The 13,961-nt window shown below is 54.1% G+C and overlaps 4 protein-coding genes and 1 non-coding gene across 5 annotated transcripts; 2 read left to right on the top strand and 3 right to left on the bottom strand.

The window, feature by feature from the left end:
- Nucleotides 1–1,404: 1,404 nt before the first annotated feature.
- On the bottom strand, nt 1,405–1,629 carry MFIFM68171_03993 (uncharacterized protein; the record flags this gene model as incomplete). Its single annotated transcript, XM_071059413.1, has 1 exon — nt 1,405–1,629. One exon carries the CDS (start codon nt 1,627–1,629, stop codon nt 1,405–1,407), a length of 225 nt encoding a protein of 74 aa, XP_070915514.1.
- Nucleotides 1,630–2,463: 834 nt separating this feature from the next.
- On the top strand, nt 2,464–3,907 carry APM4 (clathrin associated protein complex medium subunit; the record flags this gene model as incomplete). Its single annotated transcript, XM_071059414.1, has 2 exons — nt 2,464–2,800; nt 2,877–3,907. 2 exons carry the CDS (start codon nt 2,464–2,466, stop codon nt 3,905–3,907), a joined length of 1,368 nt encoding a protein of 455 aa, XP_070915515.1.
- A 2,452-nt stretch (nt 3,908–6,359) lies between these two features.
- On the bottom strand, nt 6,360–7,172 carry MFIFM68171_03995 (uncharacterized protein; the record flags this gene model as incomplete). Its single annotated transcript, XM_071059415.1, has 1 exon — nt 6,360–7,172. One exon carries the CDS (start codon nt 7,170–7,172, stop codon nt 6,360–6,362), a length of 813 nt encoding a protein of 270 aa, XP_070915516.1.
- A 695-nt stretch (nt 7,173–7,867) lies between these two features.
- MFIFM68171_t41 lies at nt 7,868–7,953 on the top strand. Its single transcript is given in 2 exon segments — nt 7,868–7,904; nt 7,919–7,953. It is a non-coding gene; the product is annotated as a tRNA-Glu (tRNA).
- Nucleotides 7,954–10,913: 2,960 nt separating this feature from the next.
- apm1 (AP-1 adaptor complex mu subunit Apm1) lies at nt 10,914–12,372 on the bottom strand (the record flags this gene model as incomplete). Its single annotated transcript, XM_071059416.1, has 3 exons — nt 10,914–10,994; nt 11,056–12,147; nt 12,205–12,372. 3 exons carry the CDS (start codon nt 12,370–12,372, stop codon nt 10,914–10,916), a joined length of 1,341 nt encoding a protein of 446 aa, XP_070915517.1.
- Between the last annotated feature and the right edge of the window lie 1,589 nt (nt 12,373–13,961).

A 13,961-nucleotide genomic window follows, 5' to 3' on the forward strand; every position in this document is an offset into this window, starting at 1 on the left:
GAGTCCTGAATGATGCAGAGAGAGTCAACCCATAGGTGGGCGATACCGAGTTCCCTGGTAACCCTGATGACGTCTTGGGTTGTCTTCGGCAGGCTTGCAACCTCGATGGATCGGCTGAAGCTTTCCAGCGACGCTGTAGTGGTTTTGATCTGGTCTGCGGCCGATACATAGCTCAAGGCAACATACTTGCCCCGTCCCCTCGTGTCTCATGAAGCTTCACAACGCTAGGGTCTAGTCCCGGAGAAACACTTATCACTCGGGTGGGCAGCTCGATCGTTTCCGTCACGGCGCTGCGACACTTCCTGTGAGATTCGGAGGTCGAGCAGTCCGCCAACCAGCCACACATAGTCTGGAAGTTCTCTGCGCAGTCGATCTCTGGGTTAGGAGGTTTGAATATTTTCAACCCAGGCCCAACAATATCAACTAGTTAGGTGAAGCAGAGTGTTAGTGCTAGTTTGGACGGTTCAATCGAGAGAGGCCGTGGAAGGTTGCATGCACCATGGCCCGCAAGCGAGCGACCTGGAAGCTATAAATCGAAGTCGACAGTAACGGATTCGGTTGCTAGGCTGAATGTAGGTATTGGATGCGGTTGGATAATCAGCAGAGGTCATGTGTCATACGTGCATGTTGCCCAGTAGATTTGACCCAGGTTCCGTCGTAAACGCGCTGCTTCATGACAACAAAATGTTTCCAGATCAGTGACGCCACGGCCCCACCTGGCGGCATGTTAGGTCGAAGACGATCAGAACAGGGGCACCGGGGATGGATACTCACCTGTAGAGTGACCGCATAGAAGCAATACGGGTTTAGGGCCTGCTCGGTCAACGTGGTGGCTCTGGAGGTGTTCCCGAAGCGCCTTTGTCATCTCTCTAATTCAATGCGTAAATTACCTCCAGCAGGCCGTTGTGCATTTGAAGATCCTCGTATCCCTGTGGGTGGGGTTAGCACACCAAAGAGCAGATGTAGCAGTGTTGGCAGAGCTTGCGCTTACCGTAATTTTCACGGTCGAGGCGAACTGATATCTGCGAGTGACCAGCCAGTCGACCCAAGTTCTGCTACATTTCAAAGCCACAACAATCATCCTTGACGCGCCTGCCCGAGATTCTCGGATAGCAAAGTTCACATCCGTCGAGTAGCTAGGCTGCCTAGGAGCACCGTATGGGCCCTCGGCTTGGCCTGGCAGCTCGACATAGACAATGTACCCAGCTTCAGCATCTGCCTGCAACGCCAAGCAGGAATCGGCGGCTTCCTTGAAGAGATCCATCTAGGGAATTGAGGGCCAGTTTCGCACCGCTACGTGGGGCAGCCAGTCACGGTCAGATGGCCACGAGGAGTTCGTGTACATGTTCATCGCATATCGGAGAGCTCTTAGCATGTTGTTCTAGTGTCTCGGTAGCTAGCCTATCATGCGAGATCTATCCAGAGAATGGGGGTGTTGCCACCTTCGTCCGCTCGGCCAAGGTCCATGATCTCTCGAAATGCCATAGCATCCAGGAGCAGATTGCGGCGCATCGTGCCGATCCTTGAGAAGGCGGCGGCAAGTTCGTCCCAGCTCAAGTTGAAGCTGCCATCTTCCTTGGCGCCGGGCTGAACCTCGGAATGCTGTGAATCGTCGGTCGCATTTGACATAGAGGCGCCGCCAGCCTCTGTCTAGTACTCGCGTCCAGCGCCATGGGCCTGGTGATCGCTTGAGTCGACTGCTTTGGCCATGATTCCGTGAATTAATGAGTGCCGGTCGGCCATGGCGCCGAATATGGTGAGGAAAGTTCGAGTCGGTGAAAGCTGAGCGGCTGGAGTGAGCACTGAGCAGGCTGCTATCGGAAGCCGCCACTGCCGGCTAGTGGCGCTTTGCACTAGTCCGGCCGTGGGTTGCCATTATTTACCTTAGGTTATGTCACCCATGGACCATGGTTACCATTTCAAGGGAGCTAAGCTAAACTCACGCTAGCCCGAGGTCCCTGTTTCCTTCATTTTTGAGGTCCATTTCCTTCGAGCTGCGCCACTCCCAGCAACGTAGGCAGAGCGAGACTGGATGTAGTCCAAATACCGTAGTTATGATCCAATTTGGTTCAACGGTCCCGTGGGCCGATGCGACCGGGAAACGCAGCTTGCGAGAAGGAACCACAAGCATCCCGGGGCCGGGGTCGGATATGGGGGAGGGCTGCTGGAGACGAGGATGAATACGAGGATTGTGAGAGGCTTCATGGCGTTAAAGCTTTAACCTGGGAACTCGTACTATTATCGAAGGGGAGAATATAAATTGTATCACATTCAATCCCAGCTGTTATCACCTGTCGGGCTTTTTCACCGCCCACGACCCCACAGGGACCCGATCGCGCGACCCGGAGTTTCTGCCACTTGGGGCTTTGTCAAGCGCAGCCCCGGCATTAATTTGTCCGGGTCTTGCAACAACCTCCTCCTCCCCATTGCGCGCTGTCGCGACACCAAAACACGCACCAAAAGATGCTCTCCGGGATACTAATCTTCAATCAAAAAGGCGAGAACCTTATCTTCCGCGCGTTTCGCAACGACTGCCGCCCGCGCCTCGCCGATGTCTTCCGCATCCAAGTCATCAGCAACGCCCAGGTCCGCTCGCCCATCCTCACCCTCGGCAGCACCACTTTCAGCCATGTCAAGCACGAGAACATCTACCTTGTTGCCATCACCAAGAGCAACGCAAATGCTGCACTCGTCTTTGAGTTCCTTTATCGCCTGATCCAGCTCGGCCGTGGCTACTTTGGCAAATTCGACGAGGAAGCCGTCAAGAACAATTTTGTCCTCGTTTACGAGCTCTTGGATGGTTAGTTGCCGCGCCTTCGTTTGCTCCACCCCCATCTCCGGGTTGCTCCGGCTGACTGCATTGCGCCTCACCCTAGAGATCATTGATTTCGGCTACCCTCAGAACACCGAGACGGACACGCTCAAAATGTATATCACGACCGAAGGCGTCAAGTCAGAACGCGCTGTCGAGGACTCGGCGAAAATCACGATGCAGGCCACAGGTGCACTGTCCTGGCGCAAGGCAGACGTCAAGTACCGGAAGAACGAGGCTTTTGTCGATGTCATCGAGGACGTAAACCTTCTCATGAGCGCCACTGGCTCCGTGTTGCGCGCCGACGTAACCGGCCAGATCATCATGCGTGCCTACCTCAGCGGCACCCCCGAGTGCAAGTTTGGTTTGAACGACCGCCTTCTGCTTGACAACGATGGGCTGTTGAGCCTCCCCAGTGGTAATCGGATGGGGAGCAAGGCAACAAAGGCCGCGGCCGGCAGCGTTACACTCGAGGACTGCCAGTTCCACCAGTGCGTCAAGCTGGGCAAGTTCGACAGCGACCGCATCATCAGCTTCGTACCTCCTGACGGCGAGTTTGAGCTGATGCGCTACCGCGCCACCGAGAACGTCAACCTACCCTTCAAGGTCCACGCAATTGTCAACGAGGTTGGCAAGACAAAGGTCGAGTACAGCATCGGTGTGCGCGCAAACTTTGGCTCCAAGCTGTTTGCCACCAACGTCGTCGTCCGCATCCCCACACCGCTCAACACAGCTAGGATTACGGAGCGCTGCACGCAGGGCAAGGCCAAATACGAGCCGTCTGAGAACAACATTGTTTGGAAGATTGGCCGTTTCACTGGCCAGAGTGAATTCGTTTTGAGCGCTGAAGCCGAGTTGACGAGCATGACGAATCAGAAGGCATGGAGCCGACCTCCCTTGAGCATGAACTTCAGCCTCCTCATGTTCACGAGCTCTGGATTGTTGGTGAGGTATCTCAAGGTATTTGAGAAGAGTAACTACTCGAGCGTGAAGTGGGTGAGATACATGACCCGCGCTGGGAGTTACGAGATTCGGTCGGTTGAACCTACACCCCTGTCTTCAGTTATTCTCGGCACGCCCGCTAACTTTATTTGAAGGTTTTGATCTTGCGTATCTTTCTATCCCCTCTCTGTTGGTTATTACATGCATCTGAATCCAATATTGCATGGCATGGCGTCGGGGCGTTTCGGTTACTCTAACAAGCATAGCGATACCTCAGTAATAAACCGTCTACTGTTCAGCGTATGGGGCTGAAACATGCACTAGATCGAGAGCAGCTCGATGATTCCATATCGCACCCGCTTCACCGGTGCATTGCCCTTGATCATGATGTTTCAGGCAATAGACCGCAACGGCCCGCAACGGTCGCATCTTAGCCGTAGCGCGGGTACCCATGCACACAGCATTCTCCTGCTCGAAAGCTGGGTGGCGCGAGGGGACTCTGTTCTCTCATGTTCGCTCATCGTAAGTTTGCAGCGCCTGCTGCCAAGTGGCTATGTGGAAATTACCGAAGCAATCTATAACAGCAAAAAGTGCCAAAGCCTTGGGAGGAAGGGTCAGCACGGTTTGGTGATGCTGCCTTTCGACGTCTCTTGATCAGCCAACCGTCGGCAACCTTATGTGCGAACCGCGGTCAATACACACCCAGCAGAGACCAGAGTCAATATCGATGACGGTCGAGCAATGATACCGAGCACCTAAGCTAATGATCCGCTCATAATTATTGCGGTAAATGGCACGAATGCGAGGTGACGGGTATTCAAGTCTCCTAGATCGGTCAGTGCGGTGCGGTATGAGGTATCATAACAACTCCCAGGGGTGCGGTAGGCTGATGTTGTCCCACGGTAACTCTGGAATGCCTGTTCCCTGCCGATCTGGGGAGGCAGGCCATTCTGTTGCTTCCAACTCCTATATCCCATCACTGGCAAGCTCGCAGTCACGGATGCCCTGGTAAGCATCTGATAGCACTAACGTACGAGTATAATAGATAGCGATATCTGGAGCTCCTCGTTTGACTTTCCGCCAAGGCCAAGCGTCTACGGAATTGGAAATCAAGACAGAATTCCCTCCTCTCCATACTTGGTAGTCTTTGCTACGGTCTTCTCCTCGAAAACTAGTTGGGCGAGCAGCATGGTCCACCGAAAAAAATGAGCACGTCTCGATGCGTCCGGCGATGGTTGGCCGGACCACTAGCGGCGCGACTGACTCGGACGCTTGACGTGTATTCCCTCTGGGCCGCCCCCGTGTTGCGTCATCGTGGCTCGATAGTGTTGCCGAAAAACCCAGCTATTCCAGCTTGAAAGCCGTTCTAATGTGTAAAGTGATAGCTAGCTTTGCCCTGCCACACATGATTACCTCAGCTAGCGGGTTCCGACTACAGGAACACCAATTGCTGTACCCACTAATTTTGACGGGTAGCCCCAGGGAAGCCTTCATTCTTTCAGATTGGCCTCGGGGTAGCTGTTGAGACTTGGGTAGAGCAGAGCATATCTAATGCCATATGCGCTCTGAGGGATGCACTCCTACTTAGAGTCGCCGCCTATTGTTCGTCAAAGCACCTGCCTCCACAGGCTTCGGCCATTATTAGATACCGACCATCATGTACGACCTTGGCTTCCAAATTAAGTCCAACTATCGACATGAGGATAGCTTGGGCTTGGTACCTCAGTTAGCAAGTTGGCTGCGTGGATGCAGAAAGTCAAAGACCAGCCCGTATGAAGCACAGCTAATAATGCGGAGTATGTCGTGTTGTTACGAGTTTGCAAGCACGGAGCTGTCTTCGTACATATAATACTCGTGAAAATCCAAAAAAATGAAACTATTCACAGGCTCTTGCATCATTGTGGCCCCCGTAACCGAATAGGTTAACACACCTTAGTCACAAAGGGCGCGGTCCATCTGGTTGTGAATTTACTTCCACATGACTGTGACCTAAGGAGGGACTGGTCCCTCACTCTGCAGTGCCAGACGGGGACGTCTGGAGATGAGGGAATACTCAAATCGTCTAGCGGGCTATTCCCGTACTCTCTCCCAGGTAAGGCAGAGAGTCATGGGGACGGTAGCTATGCTGAGAACGAACTGAAGAATGGCTAGGGAAGCGGCAACTCAAAGGACTAGAGAGGTAGGAAAAACCGATCAACCTACTCCTAAGGTTTCGGTTAGCCCGTTAACTCGTTCTAGTAGCTCGATTTTCCATGGGACGCTGTTACTTGTTGAGCAGGCCTGGACGGTTTTCCACCGCTCGGCACACGTCGCATCTGTTTAGTCGCCCTCTGCAGGACAATCATGGGCGCGAGAAATTCAATAGAACCAATAGCTCCAAATTTGCATATTTATTCTGGCACTAGAATGTGTTAAGCCGTGCCTGTGTAGTGTCAAAGAACTGCGGGACGTGCGATTTCTGCAAGCAAACCGAAGCGGAAAGCATACGAGGACCTGTCTTTCGTCATCTGCACTCTCTTTTTCTTCCCCTTTTCTTCCTTCTGCTTCCTCTACTGCGCTCCGCGGTTACAAGTATTCGCTAGTGTCGAGCTTCGTAACTGTTTTCCTATACCCTTCTCCGACCGTTGGTTTTGCCGCTCCCCTGCCTAGCAGTCATCACCGTGATTGTATGAACGTAGCGCAACTTCCCGCCTTCGACGCGGAACTCGTGGCTGTCCGGGATTCCGGCAAAGCTCAGGAAAATTGAGACGGCACCGACGGTCTCGTCAATGACGTAGCGTCGGTCTACCAAAGAGACACCATCCGGCACTCCAACGTCGCATCTGTCGTTAGGCCCACCGTTGCCCGTATAGATGCCACCTTCGAGACGGGCGCAGGGCCGACCCCATGGCACGACGACGCTCTTGTCGTTGAAGAGGTCGCAATAAGCGTCACCGGCAGCCTGTATCACGTCGCGCGAGTCTCGATTCTCTTCAGGGATGGTGCCCCAGTCCTCCCTGCTGGCCCAGTAGAGCGTGCCAGTTGCGTTGAATAGCCAGTCGCCAGTCGAGGTGATGAGAGAGTCAATCTTGGAGATGGCGCCGTCCTCAAAATACATCTGCACCCCGAGCACGTAAGGCTTGCTTCCGGTCGCCGAGATTAGCTCTGTGTAGGTGGCGCACTGGGTAGTGTCGAGGCTGTGGCGGCTGTGATCGATTTTGATGGCCGTGGCTAAGATTCCGCTCTGGAAGGTGGCAGCCGCGAAGTTCTCGCGATAATCGAGGCTTTCGGAAATTGGCTTGAGCAGACTGGGGTCGCCCGCTGTTTGTGCTGCGACTAGGCTATCGGCACTTGTTTGGAGGAACTCGCGCGTGCAGTCGGCAGCCGAGGCTACCAAAGGACCAATGGCGCCAATGGCGAGGTATGCAAGGGGGTGCATCTTTGGTTTCCGCTTTCTTCTTCTAGTGAACAACGAAATCGAGCTGCCTCTCCAAAAACACGTCTGGGCTCTGCTGCAATGGAAAAATATATAGCTCTGGTCTTTGAGGGGCATGCTAGAAGGCTAATGTGGGGAGCGGATAATTGCCCCTGGCTGCCATATTATGATATTTGGCAGGGTTATGAGGAGGAGGAGTACTTCGGCAGTTTATTCAGAAGTATTTGATTGGCACACTGCACGTTTCCGGTACATCATTGATGATTGTGATGGTACCTGACCTTGCCTTGCAAGCGGGGGTTCGCCACGAGGCAACATCGGCACATCAACAAATACCGGTTCTACACTGATTGCCCGCAACATGGCAGGTTCCCCAGAATGCCTTCATACGACTAACATGACATCGGATCGGCCTAGGTTAGGTACATGGTCTTTCTTGGTCGTTTTCCTCTGAACTTCTCAGGTTAACTACTCGCGTCCCTTTTCTCGATCTAACAGCAAGGTGTGCGTCTTTCTCAGGCTCCCCTTCTCGAGGTCCAATCAAACCTAATCTTGCGTGAATAAACGGTTTTCGAAGGAAATTTACATATGTGATTGACAGAACGGGGTTGATGATGGCTCCTAAGTGGTCACGGGGGGTTGAAGTTAGCACGAAGACTTGATAAACACCTCACCGCGCCAACACCCTACAGGAATCATTTCATATAGTGTAGTGGTTAGCATTCCAGATTTTCATCCTCTGTTGAAATTTCTGGCGACCCGGGTTCGAACCCCGGTATAGAAACTTGATCATTTTTTGACTCCCTTTGGTTGTTACAGTCCGTTCCTATATGCGGGATCCGCACGTGGGAGTCTGAGGCTCCTAAGCAGGCAGCCACAAAGCTCAAATCCGATGCCTACCGAGGACCCTAGTCAACTGCTCGGTTCTACGCCTGTCCTAATTACGTTTGCGTCTTCTGCGTCACTACTGTCTACAGCCTATACGCCTACTTACCTGGGCGCAATTATACTGGGAGATGTGTGTAAGATCCATATTCTGCTACTCCATCCGAGCCCACAATGCCGAGGTGTGTTTGGGTTTGGACGTTTTATTGGCCACATGCGTGACGTGAGGCTTACGCCCACGGGGTGCCCCTGCCACTCACATCTCAAATCTCATCAGCCCGGGCGTCCGTTACTATATCCAATACGGAAACTGCGCCCAGTATGAGCACGGTGGGCATGCCTTACAGTACCTTCCACCTCAGAGAAGTGGGATGAACTATGTAATAGTAGTTACTGGAATTCACTGGGTCTATTCATGATTAAACTAACGGCTTATGCTAGGTAACGCGCCGCATGCCGTTCCCGCATGAAGGCTTGCCGCGGAGAGTTAAGGTCGTTTTGCATGGACTTTGAAGGGAGTCAATTCGCCAGGGCGGCGTGACATGATTAAACCGTATAACACCGCCGGCTTTCCGCGCGGGCATCCCGTTACCAACAGGCTAGCTAGAGCGAACGCGCTGGCACCGTGGCGGTCCTCTCGGAAAGGAACCCTGGCTGAAAACACGACAAGGGATGACACTGTACTGAATATGTACATGCCTCTCATGTGCCAGATCCCCGGGGGGGGGGGGGGGGGGGGGGAGGATAGGAGAAGCCACCATCCTGGAAAGCCAAGTGCGTCTCTGTTGTAGTCCCGTTCTGCCGGCATTCTCGGGTCGAAACCCAGAGTACAAGGGGTAGACACGAGGTAAAGAGATACACGTTTCCCTGTCAATCATATTCTTTTTCCAAACCAACAACCCCCCCCCCCCCCCTCAAAAAAAAAAAAAAACTCTGAGTGAGTGTGACCTTCACCTATGGGGGCTAGATTGCCCGCTGCCCTCTGGTGGCGGCTTGCTAACCCTACTGCAGGGCGCACCGAGAACACCGAGCCAACCCTCCTCTTGAATATTACTACCAAAGACAATAAACTGCCTTCTACGTGTCACCCAAGGGGCGGCTGAGCTGGACGCCCAGACCACCTGTTGTCGTCTTGGGCGTCCGAAGGACCAGGTGTCAGAGCGCGGTGTCGACGGGTTGCCCGTCTTCCGCAACTCAGCTTATCCCTGCCCGCCCAACGAAGCTCGGGAGGGGAAATAGCAATATGGGTTTAGGCATTCATGCCATTGGTGGTTCATGCCTCCAACCCTTAACGGGTTGATGTTTCCGTCATAAATCTCGACAAGTCCCTGTCATTTGTGATAGATCTGGTGCATTAGGGATGAACGCCACGCCCGGATTGTCAATCTGCAGGTACCCGACCACCCTGTGGTGGGTACTACGTAAGCCGTCCCCTCGCGGTCGAGTGCCGCCATGCTTCCTGCTGTGAGTTGTGAACGCGCAGAACCGGCTGCCTTCCCCTCTCCTGGCCTGAGCATGGCGGTGCCAAGAGTCGCAGACATGGCTCTAACCATGGAAACATTCGGAACGCCGCCGATAACCCCAAATCCAGCAAGAGCAAATACTCTGGAGATGTCCCTTTTGCGAATACCTGTGGCCTCCGTGGGAATCCTGGGTGCTTTCTCCTGTTCATTGTCAACCAACTCGAGGTCGATTTTGAGTCATTGCAAACCCACGGCCACGGAACCGACCGGTGGTTTAATCCGATACCGCCAGGTAAAGCTGAGGCATACACGGGAGAGGTGGGTTGTCAAAACCGTGTTCCGCTATCGAGATGAAATCATCTTTCCGGCGCCTGGATACGCGAGACTCAAATCGAGCACCAACTCACGGCGCGTATCCCCTTTCTTCAGGCCCGATACATATCTGATAACCAATACTGAGCGCAGTCCCAGAATGGGAGGAAAACCCGCGAGGCTTCTTTGCTCAGGTCCGCGCCGATAACTTCGCTCCTGGCACACTGAGGATGAGTGCATCGCCATGCTGCAGGAACTGGAGTTGTACAGCACCTTCTTCGTCGGCGACTGACAGGCCGGAAACCAACGAGCCCGTCTTTCCGGACTGTTGGAACGGAACCCCTATTAGTCTCTCTCTCTCTATATATACGAATCATCTCCTGGCTGACTTCTCAAGAAAGGCTGTTTGGGCGACTTGATGCCTTCTTTCTGACTTGATTTGTTTTCCGCCTTTCCGCACTACATCGTTAACCTTGTTCCTCGCGTTCAGCATGGCATTGGGTTTCTAGATAGGAAGATATCGAGGGCGGATAGTTCCCAAATGACGGCTCTCGAAGAGGCGCTTTCATTCTACCCCCTCTCTTACCTTCACTCTTTGCTCCATCACAAATATAAACACCAATGCGTCTGGAAAGGGCTTCTTGGAATTTTATTGCTTCCTCTTATTGCTGTGTGACCAGTATCTTCCTTGCATATGCATGCCCACGTTCTGCATACGGTGGCAGGCATTTCGACGCTTCACGGATGTCTTGTCCTTTTCCTAGACATTGGATACAGGTGGCTGCGTGCGAAACCTAGTACGGTGCGAACGGCATAAGTTCATATCAGAGAACTGCCAATGTGGAGAAGTGCTTGGGGCATGCCCTTTTTGTGCATCTGTCTCGTCTAATTCCCATCGTTTCCCCGTCTCCTTCATTATACACCATACGCCGCAACCGACACGATTTTGTCTCCAGACTCCTGCGCCTCATCCAGTGGGCATCCATTTCTTTTCAGTGCTGGACTGAGAACCGGAGCGGGTAGTTTGGCATGTGACGGGCCGCCCCGGCCAATCAACACAAGACCCGACGTCTGAGTACCGGGCTTATACTGCATCTGGTAATCTCAGGGCGATATCTCCGGATTGCGTGATGTAGCGCACCCACGGCAAGGAAGGGTATTGAAGCTGCAAGATAGCGTCTGGTATTAGCTGAAGTAGCGCAATCAAGGCAACTGTTATTACACACCTTTGGTTCTGTAATCTTTAGATACCGCACCTGGATCCCGCTCGTAGTGAAATAGGGTATCTCGAATTTGACTTGGATCGGCCTCTTGGCCCCCTTGCCAGGCGCGCCAACGCCGCCCATGCTGCCTCCAAAGCCGCCAGTCATGCCGCCGCCGTGCTCGTCATCTCCCCGAACGCTGGGCAGGCCCAACTCGGCGCGCATGAGGAATTCCTTGCCGCCTCCAAACTGCTTGATCTTCCAGACGATGGCGCTCTGCTCCGGGGCGTAGTGGACCGCGCCGACATTGGTCCGGAAGCGCGGCGTGTCGGCGTCGTCAGGAACGGGGACGATAATCTCGACATTGTTGGCTGTGCTGCGGCGCTTGAACTGGGCTCTAGCCTTGAGCATGTACTCGATGCGCGACCCGCTGTGCGACTCGACCACACACTCGACCCAGATGAGCGGCTTGACTTGCGTGTTGAGACGGTACGACATGAGCTCAAACTCGCCGTCCGGTGGGATGAAGCTGATGGTGCGGTCGTTCTCGAAGCGGGACAGGCGTACGCACTGGTGGAACTTGACATCCTCCATCTCGATCGCCTTGCCGCGCGTCGTCCGCCCCGTCGTCTCGAACATTACCTTGTCGTTGAGCCCAAGGCGTAGCTCGGGCATTCCCGATAGGTAGCACTTCATCTTGATGGCGCCCAGAATCTCGGACCGCAGCACGTTGCCGTTTGCCGACACGAGCAGGTTGAGCGACTCGATAACGTCGAGGAAGACTTCGTTCTTGCGATAGCGGATGCCCTCGGAACGCCAAGACACAGCATTGGTAACGGCAATGGGCGGACGGGCCTCGAGCTTGTGGGATTCTTGGGTGATGTACTCTTGCAGGATCTTTGACTCGGTCGTCTGTGGGTAGCCAAAGTCCATCATCTCGTCGAGGAGCTCGTAGATAATGACGAAATTGTCGCGGATGGATTCCTCTTCAAGCGCCTTGAAGTACTCGGTAAAGACTTCGACAATCTTGTGCAGGAAGAGAAGAATCTCGGCGGCATTGGTGTTTCGTTTTGTCAGGGCAAGCAGGTATAGGTTGTTGTGTCTGATGTAGAGGTACTGCGGTAACGGGGTCGGTTAGTGTCCCCGGTTTTAGGAAGGGAGAACACCTCTTACATTGATGCCTTCGTGGGAGAAACAGGGGGGCACCGCTGACGACTCTTCTTCGGCTTCGCTGAGGAGAATAGGGAACTTTTCGACAGCCGACATGGGGATGTCTCCGCGGTAGTTACGAGCGAGTAGGGTCTTGCCCTTGAGATCGAGGAAGAAGACGGCAGATGCCATGGTGAGGTGCTGTCGAGCGTGTTCTGCTCACGTCCGCGGAGGGTTTGGAGTAATGAGGGGTGATGGGAGGTCGCGGGGATCGTTGCGTGGGCGCAAGCGCCGGGAAGCCGATCTCTGCGGGAACACTATGTCATGCGATCACGTCTTTGCGCAGCGGTTGTGTTGCGGAAATTGCGGCGTTCCGGAGCATGGGAGGAAGATGATGGGCCGTCGTCGAGGTGGCAGCATCATCAAGATGCCACTCAGCGACGATAGCACTTGGCGGTGCGTCGCTAACGCACAGACCCGACTCCAATTCACTCCCCTGGGCGGGGCCTGTTGGGCCTTGTCCCACTGGCGGGGGCCTGTGCTCAGGGTCGGCAAAAGGCCAAACTTGGCTCCGTTGTGGGGCACCAGGGCCCCGCTCTGTCATTGCTAAGGCAGTCGAGCTTTTTTTTCACAAACTTCCCCCCTCCCTTTCTCCTTCAACGCGTCCAATAGACAGTGCAGTCCATCGTACGCACAACAGGTGCCGACTTTCTGTCGAGTTTCCGATCAGTGTCGTTGTTGATGTAGTCTGCGATTTCGAGGCGCGGAGAGGGAATGGGATTATTCCAACATGGTGCCATAAGAGCTGCCCGAGTATGTTGCTCTCCGAGGCACATGAATTCGTTGCTTGGGCAGCGTCAGAGGCGCCGGACATTTTCCGCAATTGCGAGAACCGCAGTTGGCGAGCATTTGAACCCTACGCGGCTTGTCGATCATGGCTGCTGCTTCCGTGACCCGTCTCTCCACTTGGCATCTAAGCATTGAATTTGCTGGCAAATCGTGAGAGCAGAGAGCCAAGACTCCGAATGGGCTGGCAAGCAGCCGCCTGGACGTGACACCACACTTGCTTACGCAAGCTGAGCAATCTCACTTGCCTAGGAAAAAACGAGGAGCAGCCTGGGCCTAGGACCAAACCCACACGGCCTCAGCAGTCTCGAGCCAACAAACTCGGCTTCATGCCCCCGCCAAGTCTCACAAGCCTCGTTACAGAGAGCAGTCATCCAAAGAATTCCTAGACCTTGTTCTAGTGTAGTTCCGCGACATCCCCACCCTTTTGGTGGTCCCTGGACACAGAATATGGGAGCTACCATACGCCGTACATAGAGAAGCTGGGATGAATCCGGTGAATGAGGCCCCGGAAGCAGCCCGATGCTTTTGGAAAGAATTAAAACTAGCAGGCTTGGGGCGATCAGCTGAGAGCAAGTTGCGCTGTGCAGAACAGGACGGACAGCACCGACTGAGAGGATGTCAGCAGCGTGCAGCACATCCGTGGATTGGCATGTGAAGGCGGGCCCCGCCATGACAAAGCGCCAGCTTCGTCAGGGCCGAGCGGCGAGGGCGGGTAATCTCACCAACGCCGCGACCCCCGTCTGACACGTGCTTGTTCATCCCGTAACGCTGCCCTCGTCAAACCACAACAGCACAGGGGTCCGAGAAAATTATTCCACATCAACGGACGATCTTGGATATCACAGGATCTTGTGCCAGTATCAATGGCGCTGTCGCGTTATGCAATCCGTCATTCGTGAACCATTTCTGCATATCTGTTCAGCATTTGGCAC

Source organism: Madurella fahalii (genome assembly GCF_045866475.1).
Source record: "Madurella fahalii IFM 68171 DNA, scaffold_2, whole genome shotgun sequence".
Classification (NCBI taxonomy): Eukaryota; Fungi; Ascomycota; class Sordariomycetes; order Sordariales; genus Madurella; species Madurella fahalii.